A 20,055-nucleotide genomic window follows, 5' to 3' on the forward strand; every position below is an offset into this window, starting at 1 on the left:
AGCTGCCCCCTAAATCAATAAAAATACATAGCAAACTGAGGTTCTGCCCTCCCCTAGCAAAAGGCCTGCCCCTCCTAACAAAAATCCTGGCTACACCCATGCTCAGGGGAAGGGAGAACAGCTTGCCAGGGTTCTTACCAATTCTGTGTTCTGAAAAGCTACAAGGAAGGTCAGCTGTCACTTCCAGGAGGTGAGAGAGTTTGCTGTGTTGAGGACAGTTGCCTTCCTTTTGCAAAAAATACTACAATTTGCAGTATCAGAACCCAGCATGGTTACTCTTTCTTCTCTGAAGTACTGGCTCCTGGAAACTGTGTTTGCCACTCTCACAAGTCAGTCGGGGATGGAATTAACAAACGGAGATGGCCTGCGGTGCAACACTTCTGATGCCACAAAGAAATAACCTCTCTCGAATGTTTCTCCCCCCAGCCAGAGAGAGATCTGATCTATCTTCTCATTGATGTGGCACCTCCACCACCCCATTCTGCCACCTTAGGGCTCTACCATTTTATGCTGCTGGTAAAATGGGATAGCCTTATTTCCAGATAATTCTGAATGGAAGCATGTCAAGCTCATTTCCCCCTGCCTTGTCCTCCCTCCCCCCTTTGGCTCCCCACGTTTTCCCTGCCTTTCCCCCATCTTGGCCATTGCCAGCCATGCCCCTTCCACCATAAGGTCCCACACAAGCTCTGTTTTGTCGCAGTCTCCCTGTCTGCTGTGCATCGTCACTGCCTTTCTCTCAGACACCCGAGGAGTTTAAGCAGCACTGCAGAGATACATGTCATGTGCCTCAACTGAGAGAGATCTGTGAGATTTTCACAGCGCTTGCTAGAATGGGCCTTGTGAGGAAGGGCGTGGTTGAGGAGCTCTGGGCAGAAGATGCCCAAAGCATCTCCAGTTGTGAAACAAGCCCAGGTTTGGAGAAGAACTACCAGGTCTTCATAACATAAGTCGGCCATTTGTACTCATTGAGCTTGCAGCACTGTGCCTTGGTGCCAGTTGGACTTTTGGCCACAGGTGTCTTATTTGTATTAGGGAGCCTTGCAACGTTTCTTAGAATCATAGAATCATAGAGTTGGAAGAGACCACAAGGGCCATCGAGTCCAACCCCCTGCCAAGCAGGAAACACCATCAGGGCACTCCTGACATATGGTTGTCAAGCCTCTGCTTAAAGACCTCCAAAGTAGGAGACTCCACCACACTCCTTGGCAGCAAATTCCACTGTCAAACAGCTCTTACTGTCAGGAGGTTCTTCCTAATGTTTAGGTGGAATCTTCTTTCTTGTCGTTTGGATCCATTGCTCCGTGTCCGCTTCTCTGGAGCAGCAGAAAACAACCTTTCTCCCTCCTCTATGTGACATCCTTTTATATATTTGAACATGGTTATCATATCACCCCTTAACCTCCTCTTCTCCAGGCTAAACATGCCCAGCTCCCTTAGCCGTTCCTCATAAGGCATCGTTTCCAGGCCTTTGACCATTTTGGTTGCCCTCCTCTGGACACGTTCCAGTTTGTCAGTGTCCTTCTTGAACTGTGGTGCCCAGAACTGGACACAGTACTCCAGGTGAGGTCTGACCAGAGCAGAATACAGTGGCACTATTACTTCCCTTGATCTAGATGCTATACTCCTATTGATGCAGCCCAGAATTGCATTGGCTTTTTTAGCTGCCGCGTCACACTGTTGGCTCATGTCAAGTTTGTGGTCAACCAAGACTCCTAGATCCTTTTCACATGTACTGCTCTCAAGCCAGGTGTCACCCATCTTGTATTTGTGCCTCTCATTTTTTTTTTGCCCAAGTGCAATACTTTACATTTCTCCCTGTTAAAGTTCATCTTGTTTGTTTTGGCCCAGTTCTCTAATCTGTCAAGGTCGTTTTGAAGTGTGATCCTGTCCTCTGGGGTGTTAGCCACCCCTCCCAGTTTGGTGTCATCTGCAAATTTGATTAGGATGCCCTTAGTCCATCATCCAAGTCGTTGATAAAGATGTTGAATAAGACCGGGCCCAAGACAGAACCCTGTGGCACCCCACTAGTCACTCTTCTCCAGGATGAAGAGGAACCATTGATGAGCACCCTTTGGGTTCGGTCACTTCTTATAAAGGAAGGGTAATGGCTAAAGTTCCAGACCATGACTGGGAAGGGAGACACAGGTTCAAATCCTGTCTTGGCCACGAAGTCTGCTGTGTAGTTACTATCTCTCAGCCTAGCTTACCTCACAGGGCTGTTGTGAGGAGACCATGGAGGGGGAACTGTGTGTGCTACTTTCTTGCTAAAGGGAACAGGATGCATTAAGCCGGCAACAATTATTCAGCTTACCTGCCTACTTGGCTAGCAATGGCTCTCATTACTTTCATGATTGCCACTAAATGTTAACACTATGAATGTCTGTGTTATTTTGCAGGACGCTATGAATTCACATGAAAGGGTCAGACCGAGTATACTGATATGCAGAAAAGGACTGCACACTTTAATCAGTGGTTAATCAGCAGATTAATCCACTGAAGGTTTGGCTGACTGGAAATACAGTTTTCATTGGGAAAGGCAGGTTTTAGTTTGTGGCGACTGGAATTAAGGATTTTTTATTTTTATTTTGTGAGGCTGTTATTTCAGTAGTAGGGAACTGAAATAAAAATGGAACACCTGCTGCCAAGGATCGGTAGTGTTTGTTTGAGTATTAGTTATTTTATCCCCTACATGTTGTATCCTCTACACATTGCTAATATGCAAATATTAATGTTGCTAATTAAAAGGCAGGTAACAAACATTCTTTTTATGAATCTTTAAAATTATATACTCAAAAGAAATGAGCACACAGCAATATCAAACTTAAGTAGTATAGGATCAATATAGCCATCTGCGTATGACAGCAAAATATTGAATAACCTAGACGATTTGTTGGGAAGTACAGAGAGGTCTGTTGGGTTAGACAGCAAATTGAAAACTGCCATTTTGATTTCTTACTGGTTTGTGCACTGTTAGTTCGGTAAACTAAATATTATTCAATTAGTTAAGAACTCTAAAAATATGCTTTTGTGGCTGATGAGAAACAAATTCTTTTTAATTACTATTTCAAAATTCTTTAGTGGGAAAGTGGGTTCAGATTGCATTGCTCATTCACTTGGGTCACATATTGTAAAACACAGGTGTTTCTTTTCCTCCATCACATGCTAGGGTGTGCTAAAGAGTCACCTGTTTTTCAACTGGAGCTAAATGCTCTGGGGCAGGTTGCACGGTGCCAAGCAGATAATCATTTTAATCAGCTAACATTTAGATTTGCTCTAAAATTACATTTAAAATGTTCAATAAATAGAAATCATGCAAGAGTGTTTATAACAGAAGGGAGAAGTGGGCACAGTGAAATTATCTTGGAGACAGTGCCAAAGCTTTCTGCAGAGGCCTCCCATATGGCATCGAGAAAGGTTATTTTATATTTAACTGTGCAGTCATGAAAAGCTCTTGCAGGCTGTTTCACAGTGAAGTTAACAGAAGCAAATTCCTCTGAGGCTCAGGGGAGAGTTAAGAGTGCAAGATGAATTTTCATTAAGATTTTGGAGTTTGAGAATCAGTATGGCGTTAGTGCAGTGGCTTTCAAGCTGTTTTCTTAGTGAGCCCTTAGAAAGGAATGAGGACTTACTGGCCAAGATGATTCTCCTTTTTGACTGTGTTTATTTACGTGAAGCTTTCCCACAGTGACCCTGTGCCCAAAGCAGCTGACAACCAACACCCACTAGTTGTAGATACAAATGGATCTTCTCAGTTTTGTACCCCCTTGGCTCAGCGCCCTGGGCAAGGGAACTGCCTGCACACCCCAAATCTAGCGGTGCTATAGGTAAATGGGCAAGTGCATGTTTTATAAACATGCACACATCCAGTTTGGCTTTCAGTAGGAAACTGGAGCTTGCCTCTACATTCACAGGCATGAAATGGCCTAATGGTTGTACATCCAGTAAACTTTTGCAATAAGAAACTTCAAAAGGCCGGTACTTAAAAAATAAAATAAAAAAGCAAAATTGTTTATTCATCTTCTTTACAAAAGGGAGATCACTCCTATAGTCTTGGAAAGTTAAAAAAAGTCAGTTTTAATAAGTTCTAATTAGCTCTTAATTCGTTGAAAATAGGCACACATGCAAATTAGCTCTCTAATTTCTGGTATTCTGTGTCAAACCGTGCCCCCTTCAAGGTCGTCTCTGGAATCGCAAAGATTAGAGAGGCGTGCATTCAGTCTGAAATTCCTTTGACCTTATTTTTGTTATGATGCTCAAGGGATTCCCAGCATAGTGCCTGTGGGCACCAGCACATTCGCTAGCCTCTCCTCTGGTGCCTGTGAAAGGGCTCAGTAAATACCCCCCCCCCAATCCACCATGCATGAGAGGCTGTTCACTTTTCCTCTTTGCACTGGCTCCACCTAAACAGGCCCACATTTCAGGTCGGATGCCTACTCTCTCATCTGTTCTGAACAGAGGAAAGGTGCAAATGGCTTCTCTCTGTGAGCAAATGTGGTGGAGGTGATGTAGGTGCCTGCATCGCTTGGTGGCCCTGTCTGCACTTCTGGATGTGGCAGCCACTCTGCCTTTCTCCTACAGTTGCCATTTTGTGCCTGGCGCTCATGGAAGTCTCTTGAAGTTCCAGATGTGCCCCATGGCCCCCAAAGGTTGGAGACCCCTCCAGTGCACCACCCTGGCTCTCTGGGCAGCATCTTGTTGGCCAAAGCTTGAAAGAGGATGTTGCGTCATGTGGACCCAGAGTCTGATCCCGCTGGGTTGCTAATTGTTATCCCTTCTCCTTTTCTCCCATTTGCTCCCCTGCCTTGTATGACTGACTGCAGAAACAGAGGGATGAGGACTCGCCTGGGATGTCTGTCTCACAAATCAGACTCGTGCAGCGACTTCACGGCTATCCTTCCAGACAAACCCAACCGGGCTTTAAAGTGAGTAGTGGTGAGACAATCCACCTTCTTCCTTTTCTGTGTTGTTCTCCGCTTTCCTTTGCAGTGATTTTATAAATCCTTCCGTTCTCAATTTCTGCACCTGGCAGCATGGATTTCAAACCTGTAAGAAAATGGATGGCACAGGTTTTGTGCCGAAGGAGTAAGTAAGCCCGAATCTTCATAGATTGCCTTCTTCTGCCGGAACCAACTTAAATCCATTCAACAATAATAGAAACCCTTTTATGAAATACTGTAATTAGGACAGGGGTCAGCAAACATTTTCAGCAGGGGGCTGGTCCACTGTCCCTCAGACCTTGTCGGGGACCGGACTATTTTTTTGGTGGGGGAGGGGGAAATGAATTAATTCCTATGCCCCACAAATAACCAAAAGATGCATTTTAAATAAAAGGACACATTCTACTCATGTAAAAACATTATGATTCCGTGGGCGATTGGGCCGGATTTGGCCCCCGGGCCTTAGTTTGCCTACCCATGAATTAGGGTGTGCCTCGGTTAGAATGTTCTCTATTAGAAGTGAGCCACGTACAGCTGCGAAACAGTATAAATGAGATGCAAACAGTGTAGTGCTTAATTTGAAGTGGACTCTGGAAACCTCCTTCAAAAGAAGGTGGCAGTTCTCCAGAGCCTCAACCTCCTTTGCATCCGTGTATCTCCACTCACATTTTGCATTTCTTTATGCGTGTGCCTCTAAGCATGTTTGCACAGAATGTCCTTCTCTCCTTACACTGCCAGATGTTCGGTATGCTCTGCTGGAAGCACCATACCACAATGGCTGGTGAGGCTTGCTCCAGAAGCACAAGTCATGGTAGAAGGATGCTGGAGCCAGGCCAGTTAGATGTCAGCCTGGCTGGACAGAGTAAGGAACACTGCCGGAGACGGGGGAAAGGGCAATAACTGGCTGGGAGCAGGAAGAGGAGCAGGAAGAGGAGCAGAGAGGTGGCTTTGGGACTTCTCTAAAGAACAAACTGGATGTGACTTGGGACAGTCAGCGTTAGAACCTCCCACATAAAAACCCCCAATATTAATTGCAGTCTTGCTTTAGCCAAGAGCAGATCAGAATTATAGTGCTGAGGAGGGAGACTAAGTTTTCTCCCCATGCTGTTTTTAGGATTAAAATCTCCCTACCCCAGCTGCTACTAGGGACTCCTAGGTTTTCCTTCATGGGGCAAACAACAGACCAGGACAGAGGGGAGGAATTTTCCATTAAGAAAACAGTGGGTGGGCTTACCCTATTACTGTGGTCCTGATTTGATCCCCCTGCCTTTTAAAAGTATTTTTAACAAAAGCACTCTTATTCACAAGAATGCCTGCTTGCATACTTAACTACAAGTTACCTGGAGTAGGGGAGTGCACCACCAGCACAGTTACCCCACCAGGAGGAAGGACCTCTGGTCTCAGATATCTGTATTTTGTCCCTTTCGCCAATCTATTCCAACATTCAACATACTTTTTAAAAGAACTCTAACGTCTGTACAAAGAAGGTGATACAGAACAGAAAATTAGCTGCTCTGTAATTTTGCACAAGTTGTTTAGGCCATATAATATTGCAAATTCTGCCAGGTTTTGGGCTGCCTTGGTATACACTCCTCAATCCCTATTTCTCACTTGCAGCAATGCTCACTGACCCTAACTGCCCCCTACTTTGTCACAGGAGATTATCAACAGAAGAAGCTACAAGATGGGCAGATTCTTTTGATGTCCTTCTGTCCCATAAATGTGAGTAGAATTGCATTCCTCCTGGTATCTATTCTTTGCACTCCAACCTTATCAATTTACTAATTATTTAATGACTGACAAGGTTTACTTGTTAACTGCTTTGTAACAGGCCTCCAGTGGGAGGGGGATCCAGTTCTCTTAAGAGCAGTGTTTTTTTTCTAAAAAAATATTTAGGGGTACTCTCATTTTCCTACTCATAGAAATACTGCCCCTCAATGAGGTCAAACTTAGATACACAAAATGTTTAGGAGTATGCGTCCCCCTGTGTACCCCCAGAAAAAAGCACCGCTTAAGATGTATCCTGGGTTGTACACCTGGATGATTTTCACAGGAGAGTCTTCAATTGGCTTTTCCTTAGATCAACTCTTGTTATGTGAATATAAAGCAAGAAAATAAGTTTGACATTTATTTTGTATTATGTCCCATGCTGGCAACATCTCCAAGTGGCAAAAATTGTGCCTCTCACTTGTGCATCTTCAAAGGCCTTGCACACCCCAAAAGAAACATGAGTGTTGGAAGTGACCTCTCATGTGATGTAGTCCACTCTCCACTTCTATAGCATCCTTGGCAGGTCACCAACCAGCCTGTGCTGGTCCAAGGGAGAGGTTACCGTGGGGTGAGGTCCAGGACCTGAGTCGAGGGTCGGCAGACAGTCCTCCACGGGCGAAGCGGGGTCCACAGCGAGGAGCTGGGCAAGGACAGGAACTCTGGGGGAACAGGGCTGGGTGCTGGCCGAAACAGCTCTTCAACGGCGTTGCTCCCGCCACCTGGGACCGGGCTGACTGGCCTTTATCTTCTCTGAGGCCAGGGGTGGTCCCGGCCCCCAGGTGACCCGCCTCTCCTGGCCTTAAGGCGAGCACTCCTCCTGGGAGAAACCAGTTCCCTCTGCCTCTTTGCCCTGAGCCTCTGCAGCTCAGGAGAGGCCGGAGGGTGACTGGATCCAGGGGGAGACTCACCTTCCCTTGACAGGGCTGGGAGAGGTGCACCTGTAGGCAATGCGTCCTCAATCGCCTCTGGAGCCAGAGAGGATTCACCTGGTGCCTGCTCCTGAGGATCCAGCACAGGTGCAGGCCCTTCAGAATCAAGGCCCTGCCCCAGCTCAGCCGGCCCTGGAGGCGGGGACTCCTGTGCAGGCTGGGATTCCTCCGGTTCAGCCTCTGAATCGGATTCCCAGGCCATCACACCACCTCTGCTTTAAAAACCACCCTAACCAAAGAGTCTCCACCACCACCTTCCGAGGCAAGTGTGTCTTCCACTGTCAAGCAAATTGTACTTTTCGGATGTTCTTCCCAATATTTAGTTCAAGCCTCCTTTCTTGTAATTTGAACTCACTGGATTGGGTCCTACTCTCGGGAGCAGACCTTCTCAACGTTGGGTCCCCAGATGTTGGACTAGAACTTCCATCATTCCTGACCACTGATCCGGCAAGCTAGGGATGATGTGAGTTGTAGTCCAACAACATCTGGGTTGTTCTTCAGCAACAGAAAACAAATCTGCTCCACCATTTACATGACAGTCCTTCAAATATTTGGAGATGGCTATCATGTCATCTCTTCTCCAAGCGTCTTCATGTAGTGTTAGATCTCTGCATATCTAGGGGGGCATACTATATGTGACAGTGACAGCCATATGTGTTAGCTCATGTATCTTGTAAAGTAGAGGGTGGGGAGAAAATTCCTGGGTGCTAATTCTGAAAGGCATTATGGTAAAGGGAGTGGATCCTTCCCCAACTCCCATGCTTTACTTGCCATCTTAGTTCCCTAACTCAGACTGCTGCAGCAAGCTAGGATTGACTGGAGATGTCCCTCAGCTGGTTGTGGGGGTTCAGTGTCCATAGGTCCCCTCTGCACCCGTCAAAAGCATGGTTGGTCAGAAAGCTACTGCTAAGAGCATTCCTTCTGGCAGCAGCCAGCTTAAGCCCCTCAAAGTGTGACATTGTGGGATGGAAGGGCTTTGGAGGCAACGGTGGGTCTGCCACTCCACTCTGCCCTACTGCTCACTGACCAGAGTTAGGATTGCTCTGCCCATCACTCTGAGCACTTTTCTCCTCAGAACATGTTCATATCTGGTATGCAGTGGCTCATACGCTGGTGAAGAAGGGGAGGGTTCTGTTCTTCTCACTATCATGCCCCTTTAGCTATAAAAATTAGATCCACACACCCCTGCCCTGATTTATAGGAGAATAGGACGAAGATATGTCTAGTTTGGCATTAACTCTGCCCTCCCTTGCATTAGGGCTGAGTGATATTTGGCTTTGAACATTGCAATCCATCACCGGCTAAACATTGTGATATACCAATATATCATGATGTCTGAAATAAGGATGGATCTGCGTAGAGGCATTGGCTGGTTTCACAGTTTCATATCTGCTGTTATATCAGGTGAGAATGGGTATCCTCCTGCAACCTGAGTCTGGCTTTCGGCAACAGTCCCTTCAATTCCAGCTTTAACGATGAGCTTTAAGATTTTTCAAAACTGCCTAACAAGTTAATTAAAACGAATGGGAATTGGGCATTCAAGTCTCTAATGTAGGCTGCAGATCTCCGCCCACACTGCTCAGTAAGAAAAAGCTATTTATTTCAGTTGTTACACAATATAATTTATGTTGGGGTGGGGAACCCACAATCTGCAATTTTCATATAAACTTTATATAAAATCTCCAACACCATATAATCAACATGCTTTCTCTCACTTATAACCAGTGAATTATCCCAGCTCTAGTCATGAAAATATTATTCTGTTTCACTGACATATCACACTGGGAATGTTCAGATTTCTCCTGATACAGGATATATCCTGTAGCTTTTACCTTTCAGAGCTTGCAGTATGTTGCTCTGGCTAGCTGCAGGGATTGTTTCTATATCACACCTCCTTTCCAAAGCACACCCACATAATGGGAAAGGTGGGACCTCGCTACAGAACAAATGCCCCTGCTGTGTGTTTCAAATGCAAGAGTTACACACCCTAGTGCACAGTACAGAGTGAAATTTCAAAGAAAAGAAAAACAGCTAAAATAGTGGAGTATTGCTCTAGGGGAGGAGGATACTTTGATGGATTAAATAATCTCATGTAGCCAGACTGCTGGAGGTGGGGATGGACTTATTTCCTGAAGCTTTGGAAAGCTACAACCACAGGGTTAGAGAACCAGTAGTATGAGTCCGTCTAAGGTAGCTTCTTATAGCCAATTTTGAATTTTGCATGACTACACTCTCTTGCAGTAGGCTGGTCCAGTGGGATGCAATCAGCTGCAAATGATTACCAAACAAATATCCATTTAAAATGTGTGTAAAAATCCAGAGTGGGAAGCTATGGCGCAGAAAATAGTGACATCACAGCAATAAGTGTCTGTGACAGTGGTACAACCAAAGCCGAAAATGCAAAAAATGGCATTGCAACAGAGATTACCAGGGCAGTCCAACATTCCAGGGGAAAACCCTTGGAGACTAATGATTCAAAACACTATTTTAGAACATAACCAAGATGAGGCAGCATTCTAGGGAACAAAGTTAGGAGCCTGGTGTGATTCAAATAGTCTTTTAAAATGCAACCTTCAGCTGTGCTGTCCTCCAGTTAATCAAAAACTTTCTCCCTCTTTGAAAGAGGCCTCCATTTTTCTGCCTCGTTCTCAGAGCACTTTAGAATTTCATGAGATGCAGGGTTTTGAGCCTAGTTTATCATTTCGAGGTGGCTGGTGGTGGTTTGGGTGTCCCGGTAAATGTTTCCCCAGTACTCTGTCATCTTCCTGGCTCCTGTACTGAAAAATCCCCCTGAGAGGACACACTTCACTATGCCTCCCCCTGGTCTTGGTTGAAGTGGGGGCACCTGGGAGGACTGCAGAGTACAGACCACTGGTGAGACATCATAATGGCCAGTGTGGTGGGGCAAAGCCATGGATCTGCTCTTCCAACACTGGCACTGCTACAGCTTAACTGAACAGGGCTGGGGTGGGTAGTGTGGTGGGCAGTGGTGGGAGACCAGATTGTGTCTGCCAGTGAGAGAGAGAGAGGGGGGGGGATAAAGAAAGGGTACTCACAAACACCCCCCAGCCCTCTCAAAAGTAAAGTAAGTGCATCAAAAACCCTGCACCCCACCCATGAGAATTCCTCTGAAATTTTCTCTCCCCTTTTATAATACCTTAATTGGATGCATTTTCTTTTCTCACTAATTGATGGAGAATGGTTTTTTGGGGGGTGGGGTGGGTGGGAGAGAGAAGCAGTCCTATTTTCCAGCATACTCCTAACTTAAAGTAGCAAAGAAAGGAAGAGGAGAAAAAGAGGAATAACCCAGTTGTGAAAAGAGAGGGGTTGGAAAAATATGCTGATAAACATGGGCTGTTATACTTGGCCGTCTTCCTTTAAAGCAAGCCTATTTTTGCCCTAGCTGTAGGTGTCTGTGAAGTGAACACTGTTTTGAGATCTGCAAACAAGTATTTCAATCCGTTTCCTGTCTTGGTGGCAAAGCTAACCAGCTTTTCAAAAACAAGATCAGTTGTTGTTACTGGGACTGGCCAAATATCCCACAACTATATGGAGGCCACATAGCGCTCATGTTCTTAAAACAGCAACAAGAATATTGTAATATTGCTGCTATTTCACTATACAGTGGTACCTCGGGTTACATATGGTTCAGGTTAAAGATGCTTCAGGTTACAGACTCCACTAACCCAGAAATAGTACCTTGGGCTAAGAAAATTGCTTCAGGATGAGAACAGAAATCATGCAGCAGCGGTGCGGTGGCAGCGGGAGGCCTCATTAGCTAAAGTAGTGCTTCAGATTAAGAACAATTTCAGGTTAAGAATGGACCTCCAGAACGAATTAAGTTCTTAACCCAAGGTACCACTGTATAAACAATGAAAAGAAGAGAAATATTATCCTCATCCATTGCAGGTGAAAGCCCAGGCAAGATGGAAACTGGTTGGCCTCTGGAAACAGCCTGGAAACTAAGAGAAGGTCAGGATGTTGGTCAAGGATCAAGGTGTTAATGCAGAGTTTAGTAGGTTCGCAGATGGAATAATCATCCCACAGCTGAGACAGAAAGAGCAAGTTGCCTCAGCGTAGGCCTGGAGCAAGTGTTAGCAATAGGTAGTGTGGATCAGGTAGTCATGATTAACCCCCTGCCTTCTGAATGCTGCAAGACCTGGCGCCCTTTTTATGTATCTGCCAGGCATTTAGGATCAGGAAGCACACCCATCTCCTGCTCAGGGCTACTGCTGTATGAGGACTCTGCCCCTGAGGATTTCTAGTGCAGGGCAATGACAATAATGAGAGGAAACACTGGTAGCAATCCTGCCCCCACCCACCGTGGAAAGAGAAACTGACACTGGGTCATTTTAAAATATGTTAACCACTTATTCTCCACCTATGCGCCACAGGAAGCAATAAAATGAGTTGTATTTTCAGGCAGACAGTATCTGCAAAGGATCCTTTAAAAACCTCAAAAGTCCATCCACACTGGACAGGTCAGTGCTGCAATTACCCTTTATTTCTAAAAATTGCCACAAATCAGGCCTGAAGAAAACATGGGAGGATGACACAGAAACTAGTGGGATACAGCAGGCCGACAACAGCATCATCTAGATGCTCCGTAAAATGTAGGTGTGAAAAGGATGTCCATTCCAGAGAAAGGGGCTAGAAAGAAAATCTCTTTTTGCTTGGCACTGCTGGATAGCATGACCCAGAACAGAATTGCATTTGAACTGATGATAAAGGTCTGTCCCTGGGGATTGGCTTGTAAAGGCTGTTTCACACATGCTGGTCATCACTTTCTGCTGCAGTCATCAAGATGATCACGTCTCTGTGAGTTTATTCTCATGCTGTAATTTGTTATCTGTTCTGTGTTCATACATCTGAGGACAAATAATAGCTTCTTGGATGCTAAATCCTGGTCTGAGGAGTAAGGAAGAGGTAGGGGAGAAGAAGAGAGAGAAGTGACCATGAACAGAGGGAGAGGACTTGTTCTTCCCTGTATATTTCTTGCCCAGGAGAGATGGTTTGGCTAGACAGATGAAGATTCCTTTTGACAGAATGCTGGAAGAGACACAAAACAATATCTTGCACTGCATCCCTCACAGGGCTGGGTATGTGGTTTATCATTTGTCCAACATCTAGCAGGGTGGACTGTCCTTAAATCCTCAGTCTGATTGCAACTGTCAAGATATGGAAAAACCCTGCGTGCTTTCAATTGCCTTGGCTTGCTTTGGGAAGATTTCCTCCTCTTTCCCTCCCTCTCTCCCTCTGTCTCTGATGTGTGTATACGTGTCATGCGACTCCTATGTCCTTTTGGCAATTCCACTTTCTCTCCCCCCTCCCTCCCCCCAGATTCATTACTAAATCTCCCCATTAAAAACATTATTGAAAATTCCCATTTTAGCCACAGATCTGGTGATGCTAAAACTTTGTTAGTTTTGAGTGGCTGCCAGGATTCAAAATACCAATGCAAGTGTCATTGAAAAGTCAAATACTCATCCCAGTTTTTAAAGGACTGACTGGTTTACATGCCACATCCAACTGCAAGCTCAATCACTGAATGTGTGGGCTTGCCAGTTCCGGAGCAAAATGTAGGTTCACACAGCTCCCCTACTCCCCATAGCTACACCTCTGGGTGGAATCACCATGATATGATTCAGCACAATGACACTGCATTACACATTTTGGACTATTGGATGTCACTGCAGGAGAGAGGAGGAGGTAGTCATGTGTGTGATGGGACATGCAACAGAGAGAGAGAGAGAGAGAGAGAGAGAGAGAGAGAGAGAGAGAGAGAGAGACTAGGGAGTTGAATGTCTGGGGATTAGCACCCAAGCATCACTCCCTTTTCCACAATTTAGTTTCTTTGCACAGCTACTGAGTTAACTGAGAGCAGGAGGCTACTCAGAGGTCTGTGTGGGATCTTTTACCTCCAGCTGCTTATCTTGCCCTCTGCTTCCTGTAGGTTACTTTCTGGGGCAAAGAGGTCTTTCTCAGCATATCCATCATGAGAAAACGCTCTTCTTTCATAAAAGCTTCTGGCCAAGTCTGCTCAGTTTCTCACGTCCTCTGGCAAGCAGCCTGTTTCCGCAAAAGTCAATGTAAATAGTGAGGATGTCTGAGAGCAGACATTGGAAGAGAAGGGAAAGGAACACATGTGAACACATGATAAAAAGCTGTTTACATTTATTATTAAGGGGGGGGGGGCTCATTCCCAAAAGGCAAATGCTAAGAAAGCTATGGGATTGGAAAAACCAAGGCTAGTAATAACATAGCTCCCTAATGAAGTGAGGTTTTTGCTACTTTCCAGGCTGCCTCTGTAAACAGTGGGCTTTGTTTGCAGTGGATAGACCTTGAGATAAAAAATTGAGAACTTGGATCATATGTAGGAAGAAAGCACAGGACTTAATGTTGGTTCTAAACCACAGTGTCTCAGAATATTAAAAGTGACCCATGCCTATAATATCTTACAAGGAGTCACGGAATTTCAAAACAAACCAGCGATTCTAAAACACGAAAGGTTGAAAGAGAATTGGGGGGCAGATGAAGGGAGCATTCTCATGTTATCTGTTTGTCTTAATGCACAAGTGCATGCTAGCCTACTGCTGCCATTAACAAAACTCCAAGCTATTCAGGGCCATCAGACACACTCTGTGCTATATTGAGCTCAAGGTCACTACGTCAGGGAGTAGGCAAGTGTTGGCAAATGATTCAGCCTGGAGTGGCTTAGGAACGTATTTGGCACTTCCTAAATATCCACCAAGACCTTCCTTGACCTAAGACAGTGCCTACAACAACATATTCTGATTCAGTTTTTTGGCTCTCATCCAGCCCGTTGCCACTTTAAGGCACCGATACAGCACCAATCCAGCTTCACTGGGTCCAGATGGCATATAGAGTGAGTGAGCCCAGTGTCATCCACATAATGATGGCACCAAACCCCAAAACTATTGGTGACAGCACTCAACAGCTTCATATGGATGTTAAGAAGCACTGGGGACAAGATGGGGCATTTGCAGCCCTTGGTACAACTGCCATGATACTGAGCCTTCGTCACCCAATGCTATTCTCTAGAGAAGGTAGGAGCAGAACCACTGTATCACCATGGCTCCAACCCCAATCTTCTGAGCCAGGAGGATACCATGGTTAATGGTATCAAAAGCCACTGAGACATCAAGGAGAATAAACAGGGACACCATCTCCTGATACGAGTAATCAACAAGAGGAACCAAAGCTATCCTAGTGCCAAAAGCAGAGTGGAAGCTGGATTTTAAATGGGTCAAGATAACTGGTTTAATCCTTCCTCCAATACTCTTAATAGTTGCACTGGCCAGACACCGATTTACTACCTCTCTGGGAACCAGAGCTAATTTTAATTGGATCAGGGTCATCATATTTAGTGACTGCTGTAAAGAGGACAACAATTTGCATAAAATTTGAATGTGCTTATTTTATGCATAGATGCAGATTCAGACATAATTATTATAATGTTAGAAGGATGTTGGATAGAAACTAAGCAGTTTCCAGCTGTAATGCTTTAAGAGATATGAAAAAAAGAGGTTTTACAAATGGGTAAAAGTTTAATGGTAAGGATTTGCTGAACTAACAAATCGAACTGGAATACAAAGAAGGGAGGTCCGAGGAGGTCCGAGGAAATAAGTGTATGGAAGTTATGTTATTGAAAATTAATGTGTGTTTTTAACTGGTTTTTTTATTTTGTATGTTTATTTTTCTTTTTTCTTGTTATATTTTAAAAACTTTTAATAAATATCTTTTTTAAAAAAATAATAATAATTTAAATAGAAATACAATACATTTCCCCATAGTGACATGCATACCTGTCTACTGATGGGAAACGTCAACACTCTCCTTCTTAGGTTTCATTATCTTAATATAAGCCTTGGACCGGACAGCTCTTCAGATAAGAGGATTCTTCCAAGGGACTGTTCTCTTACAGAAGACTGTTGCCTCCAAAGTACTCTCCTACTGAGCAGCAAAAGCAAACAATAGTGTTAGCGGGCCTTCTCTCTATTTATAACATATAACCCAAGATACCCTGGCAGTTACTAAGCACCGAAGAGATAAGGGCACTTTCACTAACTACCTAAAGCCATCAGCAAGCGCATTGTGCTCTCCTCTGCCAGTCTTTATGAAAGTGGTAATGATTAGAAAGAGGATGCTCACCCTCATGCATAAATAGAGATTACAAATGTGTCCTAAATAGCTGATGGGTTGCAAATGGTATACCTGGGCATAAACTCCCATTCAACCAGAAGCTCATTCAGAGGCCTTGGAGATGTGGCTGTTTAAATACAATGAGGAATATGTCCTCTGTCATGAGCTTATTATGAGCAGGGCAGTTTAGTCCTATGGAGTGCAGAGAGCTGTTTCCCCAGTCCTCTCCTATGCCGCATTTCAATTCAAACCTTGAGGGGTCGTCATGGTTGCCTGGGCCTGCATGTGCCACACAACGTGATGGGATGCTGTGGTGATTGAGTGGACTATATACCGTATTTTTCGCTCTATAACACGCACCCGACCATAACACGCACATAGTTTTTAGAGGAGGAATATCTGTAGGCATGCCACCCATAGGCATTCCCTCCATAACATGCACAGACATTTCCCCTTACTTTTTAGGAGGAAAAAAGTGAGTGTTATGGTGCAAAAAATATGGTAGTTTCTGAATACAGATGGGTGAAGCAGTGGCGTAGCATGGGGGGCACAGGGGTGGTTGCCCTGGGCACAAAATTGTTACGGGGCACAAAATTTGAGCAGCCAGTTCTGCCTCAGCATAGCTGAGTGCTTCTGTAAGCTGGGGTCCATTGAAAATGGCTTCTCCATGCAAATCAGGACATGACTTCTCCAGACAATGAAACGACTCTTCTTTTCTTATCTCTGCAGCTGGGTGATACGGACACCGTTAGGCAGTTGAATGTGCATGTATACTTCATCCGTTTCACTCTCTCCCACCCACCCGCTCTGTGCGGCCCCAGGCACCGGCAACCCATGCTATGGCGCTTAGGAGGAGATACCTTTTCTAAACACTCCCTTATTAAACTCCCCCCTACCCCACAAAACCCCTCTTTAGATGCATCTATATGAAAAGTTCTAGTCCAACTCTTTGCCTGTGTGCTGGTTTTCCATTTACAGAGAGTTTTTAAGGCAAGGAAGCATTTATTTTTAAGGAGTCCTTTTCTTTGTTCTCCTTACATCTCCTTACACCTTACCAAGAGGCTAGCTTGATTTGATTAGTTTTTAACACTTGAAGGATCCAGGGATTAGACCAAGAATGAATGAAGCTATTTGGTTAGCCACCCTTGTTCTGTAACAACAAGGCAGCTCAACAGGTTTCTCGGGAGTTCCTCAGTGAGGTAGTAAAAATGGCGCACAAGTCTCCTTGAAAGAGAGCTACCCCATCATTACTGTTATTGGTGATGAGACCAAAAGCTTAGCCGGTAGCCATGGTGTGAACAGAGGGCTAAACTGGACATGACACTAATCTTACTTAAAATTGCTCTCTTTTTACAAAATATACAGCAGTTAATAGGTATACTGCAAAAGGGACTTCAATCGTTTCCACCCTTGACCCAAGCGGGAGCTCTCCTTCTCTGCGCTAGTAATGGGGTCCTATCAAAACTGCAGTGGAGAATGAGAAGGTTAATCCCGCCCCAACACATTACAGTCTCAGTGAGAAGACAGTGGGGTGGGGGTGAGAAACACCTATTAACTGGGGGGGGGGGGAATAAAATACAATTCCAGTGATGCATTTAGTTTCATGTCTGCTTTGGCCCAAGTGTGTGATTAGCAATCACAATAAAATATTTTGCAAGCTCTTCTGCAACACATATGGGAATTCCTCAGCAGACAAGTTGCCTTGATGAGTTAATTGAAGAAAGGTGAATGACAGATGTTTTAAATACATGAGTAAATAATAGAAAGGGTTCCCTGATGGTACAAAGTTTTAAAATTAATGCACTCCCAGCATTTATTGCATTTGGTATTTGCATTGGACGCGGGTGGCGCTGTGGGTTAAAGCCTCAGCGCCTAGGGCTTGCCGATCGAAAGGTCGGCGGTTCGAATCCCCGCGGCGGGGTGCGCTCCCGCTGCTCGGCCCCAGCGCCTGCCAACCTAGCAGTTCGAAAGCACCCCCGGGTGCAAGTAGATAAATACGTACCGCTTACCAGCGGGAAGGTAAACGGCGTTCCATGTGCTGCGCTGGCTCGCCAGATGCAGCTTTGTCACGCTGGCCACGTGACCCGGAAGTGTCTCCGGACAGCGCTGGCCCCCGGCCTATAGATGTGAGATGGGCGCACAAACCCCAGAGTCTGTCAAGACTGGCCCGTTCGGGCAGGGGTACCTTTACCTTTACCTTTATCAATTGTTTATATATACAGCTGTTGGAACTCTTTTATATATGCATTTGTTTTATATATGTTTTCACTGGACTGTGAAATTGCTTCAAGATGCTTCATAGGAACAACAGTACATAAAAAGCTGGACCTGAAGTTTAGTGCTAGCAGTAGGAGCTGAATGGCTCTACAATTCCCCACTCTCATACCAAATTTAAGTGTGTGTGTCTCCAGAATGCTCAGACACCAACTGGGCTTTCCATGATGCATTTATCTTCTTAAAAATATGCTGCACAAAATGAAATATTGAGGGGGGAAGCCCAAACATCATTTTGTAAATAAATTGCAAAATGTTGGTACCCTACCTATGGTCGTTAGGTGGAACCTATGGTTCCATTTCATTAGAATGGAACAACAGCAACAAACCCCTAAAAATTGAAAATGGTTCACACCTTCAAGCCTTAAACAGTTTCCCCTTTTTTCAGATGGAGTGGCTGCGTTTCGTGCATTCCTAAAGACTGAGTTCAGTGAAGAGAACCTGGAATTCTGGCTGGCTTGCGAGGAGTTCAAAAAGACACGGTCCACTGCCAAGCTGGCTTCCAAGGCACACAGAATTTTTGAAGAATTTATTGATGTGCAAGCACCACGAGAGGTTAGTAGATGCAAGAACCTGTTATTCTGGCAGGATGAATCTTGGAAACAAGGGTGGTGGAGGGCAGCAGAGAACTCACCACGCACCACTCTTCCTAGGATTGGGGGCCACTTGTGGAACCTCAGTCTATTTGTTTGTTTGTTTGTTTGTATCTATTTCTATACCTCCCTTCATCGGAGGTTCACAGGGCAGTTTACAGAATAAAAACACAAAAATACACAACATAGTGCCACAGTTTATAACCTGGGGGGCGGGGGGGATCAGGCAATGTGTGCTCACCCCTGGAATGTTTGGACATACCACTAAGCCATGGATGGATGGATGTAGAAGCTAACAGCCATTCAGGGATCCCTCTCTGCAGAGAAGAAGGCTACCCACAGTCTTTTCCACATGGGCGTTGTGAGAGGAAGCATTGATTTGAGCTCTGCGTCAGTCGTGCAGTTTTTATTAGTTTTATCAGCTTTTTATTAGCTTTTATCAGTTCTAGTATTCTATCGCCTGGTATTTTTTTCTTAATTACTATAATCACAAAGTTTAGGCTAAAAGTTTTAGAGAAAGCCCTGGAAAGTCTCGGAGAAAGCCTTAATTAGCTCCAGCTCGACTCAATCTACCAACTACTTATCAGCAGGAGAGGAGATCAAACGCCCTAATCTTGGAAGGACTCCGAGTTTCCTGATTTACAGCAGAAAATAGTGGTGGCTGAATCTCCGTGAAAATGTCTAAGGAAAAAGAAGCGATAGGCTTCATCTCCACAAGTGAGCCCACAGCAGAAGTGCAATGTCTTTCCCACATGACTGTATAGTTGCAAGAACATTTGACTTCCCATCTTCTGGTGCAGCATAATACAGTGGGCATGAGCTGCAGCCACTTGGGTTTAGATATGCACTCAGACCTAAAACTTGATAGATGTCAAGTTCCAAAGGGTATTTGTAAGGGATAGAATGGAATAACATGGATACAGCAGGACTTGCTTCCCAGCAAATATGCACTAACATGCACAGAAATATGCTTGATATGTCAAATATGCACAGAAATATGCTTCATGACATTACAATAAAGGTTAGGCAATTCAGAAATTACTTTAATTTGCTGATCTAGAGAAGGATCCTAAAACTTGGGTTACCAGATGCCCAATATTTTAATGATCCTACTGCCTGTTTGTCAGGTGATCAGTATTAAAATATGAGAAACCAATGCATCTCAGATGTGTTCCAGCCTTGGTTCTTTCATTGCCTACCTACTCATCCAGCTTGCTGCGTCTTTCACCTGGCAAGTTCCATCACTGCACTTGGCCCAATATGTTTCACCCTGATTTTGCCCCCAAATCTACGTCACCCCTTGGCCAGTTTGGTTAAAATTAAAAGTTGACAATGCCAGCTGAAATTCTACATGGCTGCGCATGTGTCATTGAGCCAAATGTACTCCAG

The 20,055-nt window shown here is 44.8% G+C and overlaps 1 protein-coding gene and 1 long non-coding RNA gene across 11 annotated transcripts in view; one reads left to right on the forward strand and one right to left on the reverse strand.

Moving 5' to 3' along the window:
• RGS8 (regulator of G protein signaling 8) overlaps positions 1–20,055 on the forward strand; it is an 84,231-nt gene that overhangs the window by 60,938 nt on the left and 3,238 nt on the right. For 4 of the 7 annotated variants that reach the window (XM_082229110.1, XM_082229105.1, XM_082229106.1 and 1 more), the window contains 3 exons: positions 4,821–4,922; positions 6,595–6,659; positions 18,462–18,628. In XM_082229110.1, the coding sequence (XP_082085236.1) occupies positions 4,821–4,922; positions 6,595–6,659; positions 18,462–18,628 (334 nt within the window). Of the gene's footprint in view, positions 1–4,792; positions 4,923–6,594; positions 6,660–18,461; positions 18,629–20,055 lie in introns of all 7 variants that reach the window. The other 3 variants (XM_082229104.1, XM_082229108.1, XM_082229107.1) reach the window with 2 other exon arrangements.
• The window catches only part of LOC309535741, a 29,004-nt gene continuing 13,877 nt past the window's right edge, over positions 4,929–20,055 (reverse strand). Inside the window, exons 1-4 of one of the 4 annotated variants that reach the window (XR_014221369.1) lie at positions 16,413–16,565; positions 15,463–15,610; positions 6,278–6,411; positions 4,929–5,043 (exon numbers count right to left, since the gene is read on the reverse strand). This is a non-coding gene — a long non-coding RNA (uncharacterized lncRNA). Of the gene's footprint in view, positions 5,044–6,277; positions 6,412–11,543; positions 11,599–13,554; positions 13,706–15,462; positions 15,611–16,412; positions 16,566–20,055 lie in introns of those variants that run through there. The other 3 variants (XR_014221371.1, XR_014221372.1, XR_014221370.1) reach the window with 3 other exon arrangements.

Source organism: Podarcis vaucheri, assembly GCF_965113315.1.
Source record: "Podarcis vaucheri genome assembly, chromosome: 6".
NCBI lineage: Eukaryota > Metazoa > Chordata > Lepidosauria > Squamata > Lacertidae > Podarcis > Podarcis vaucheri.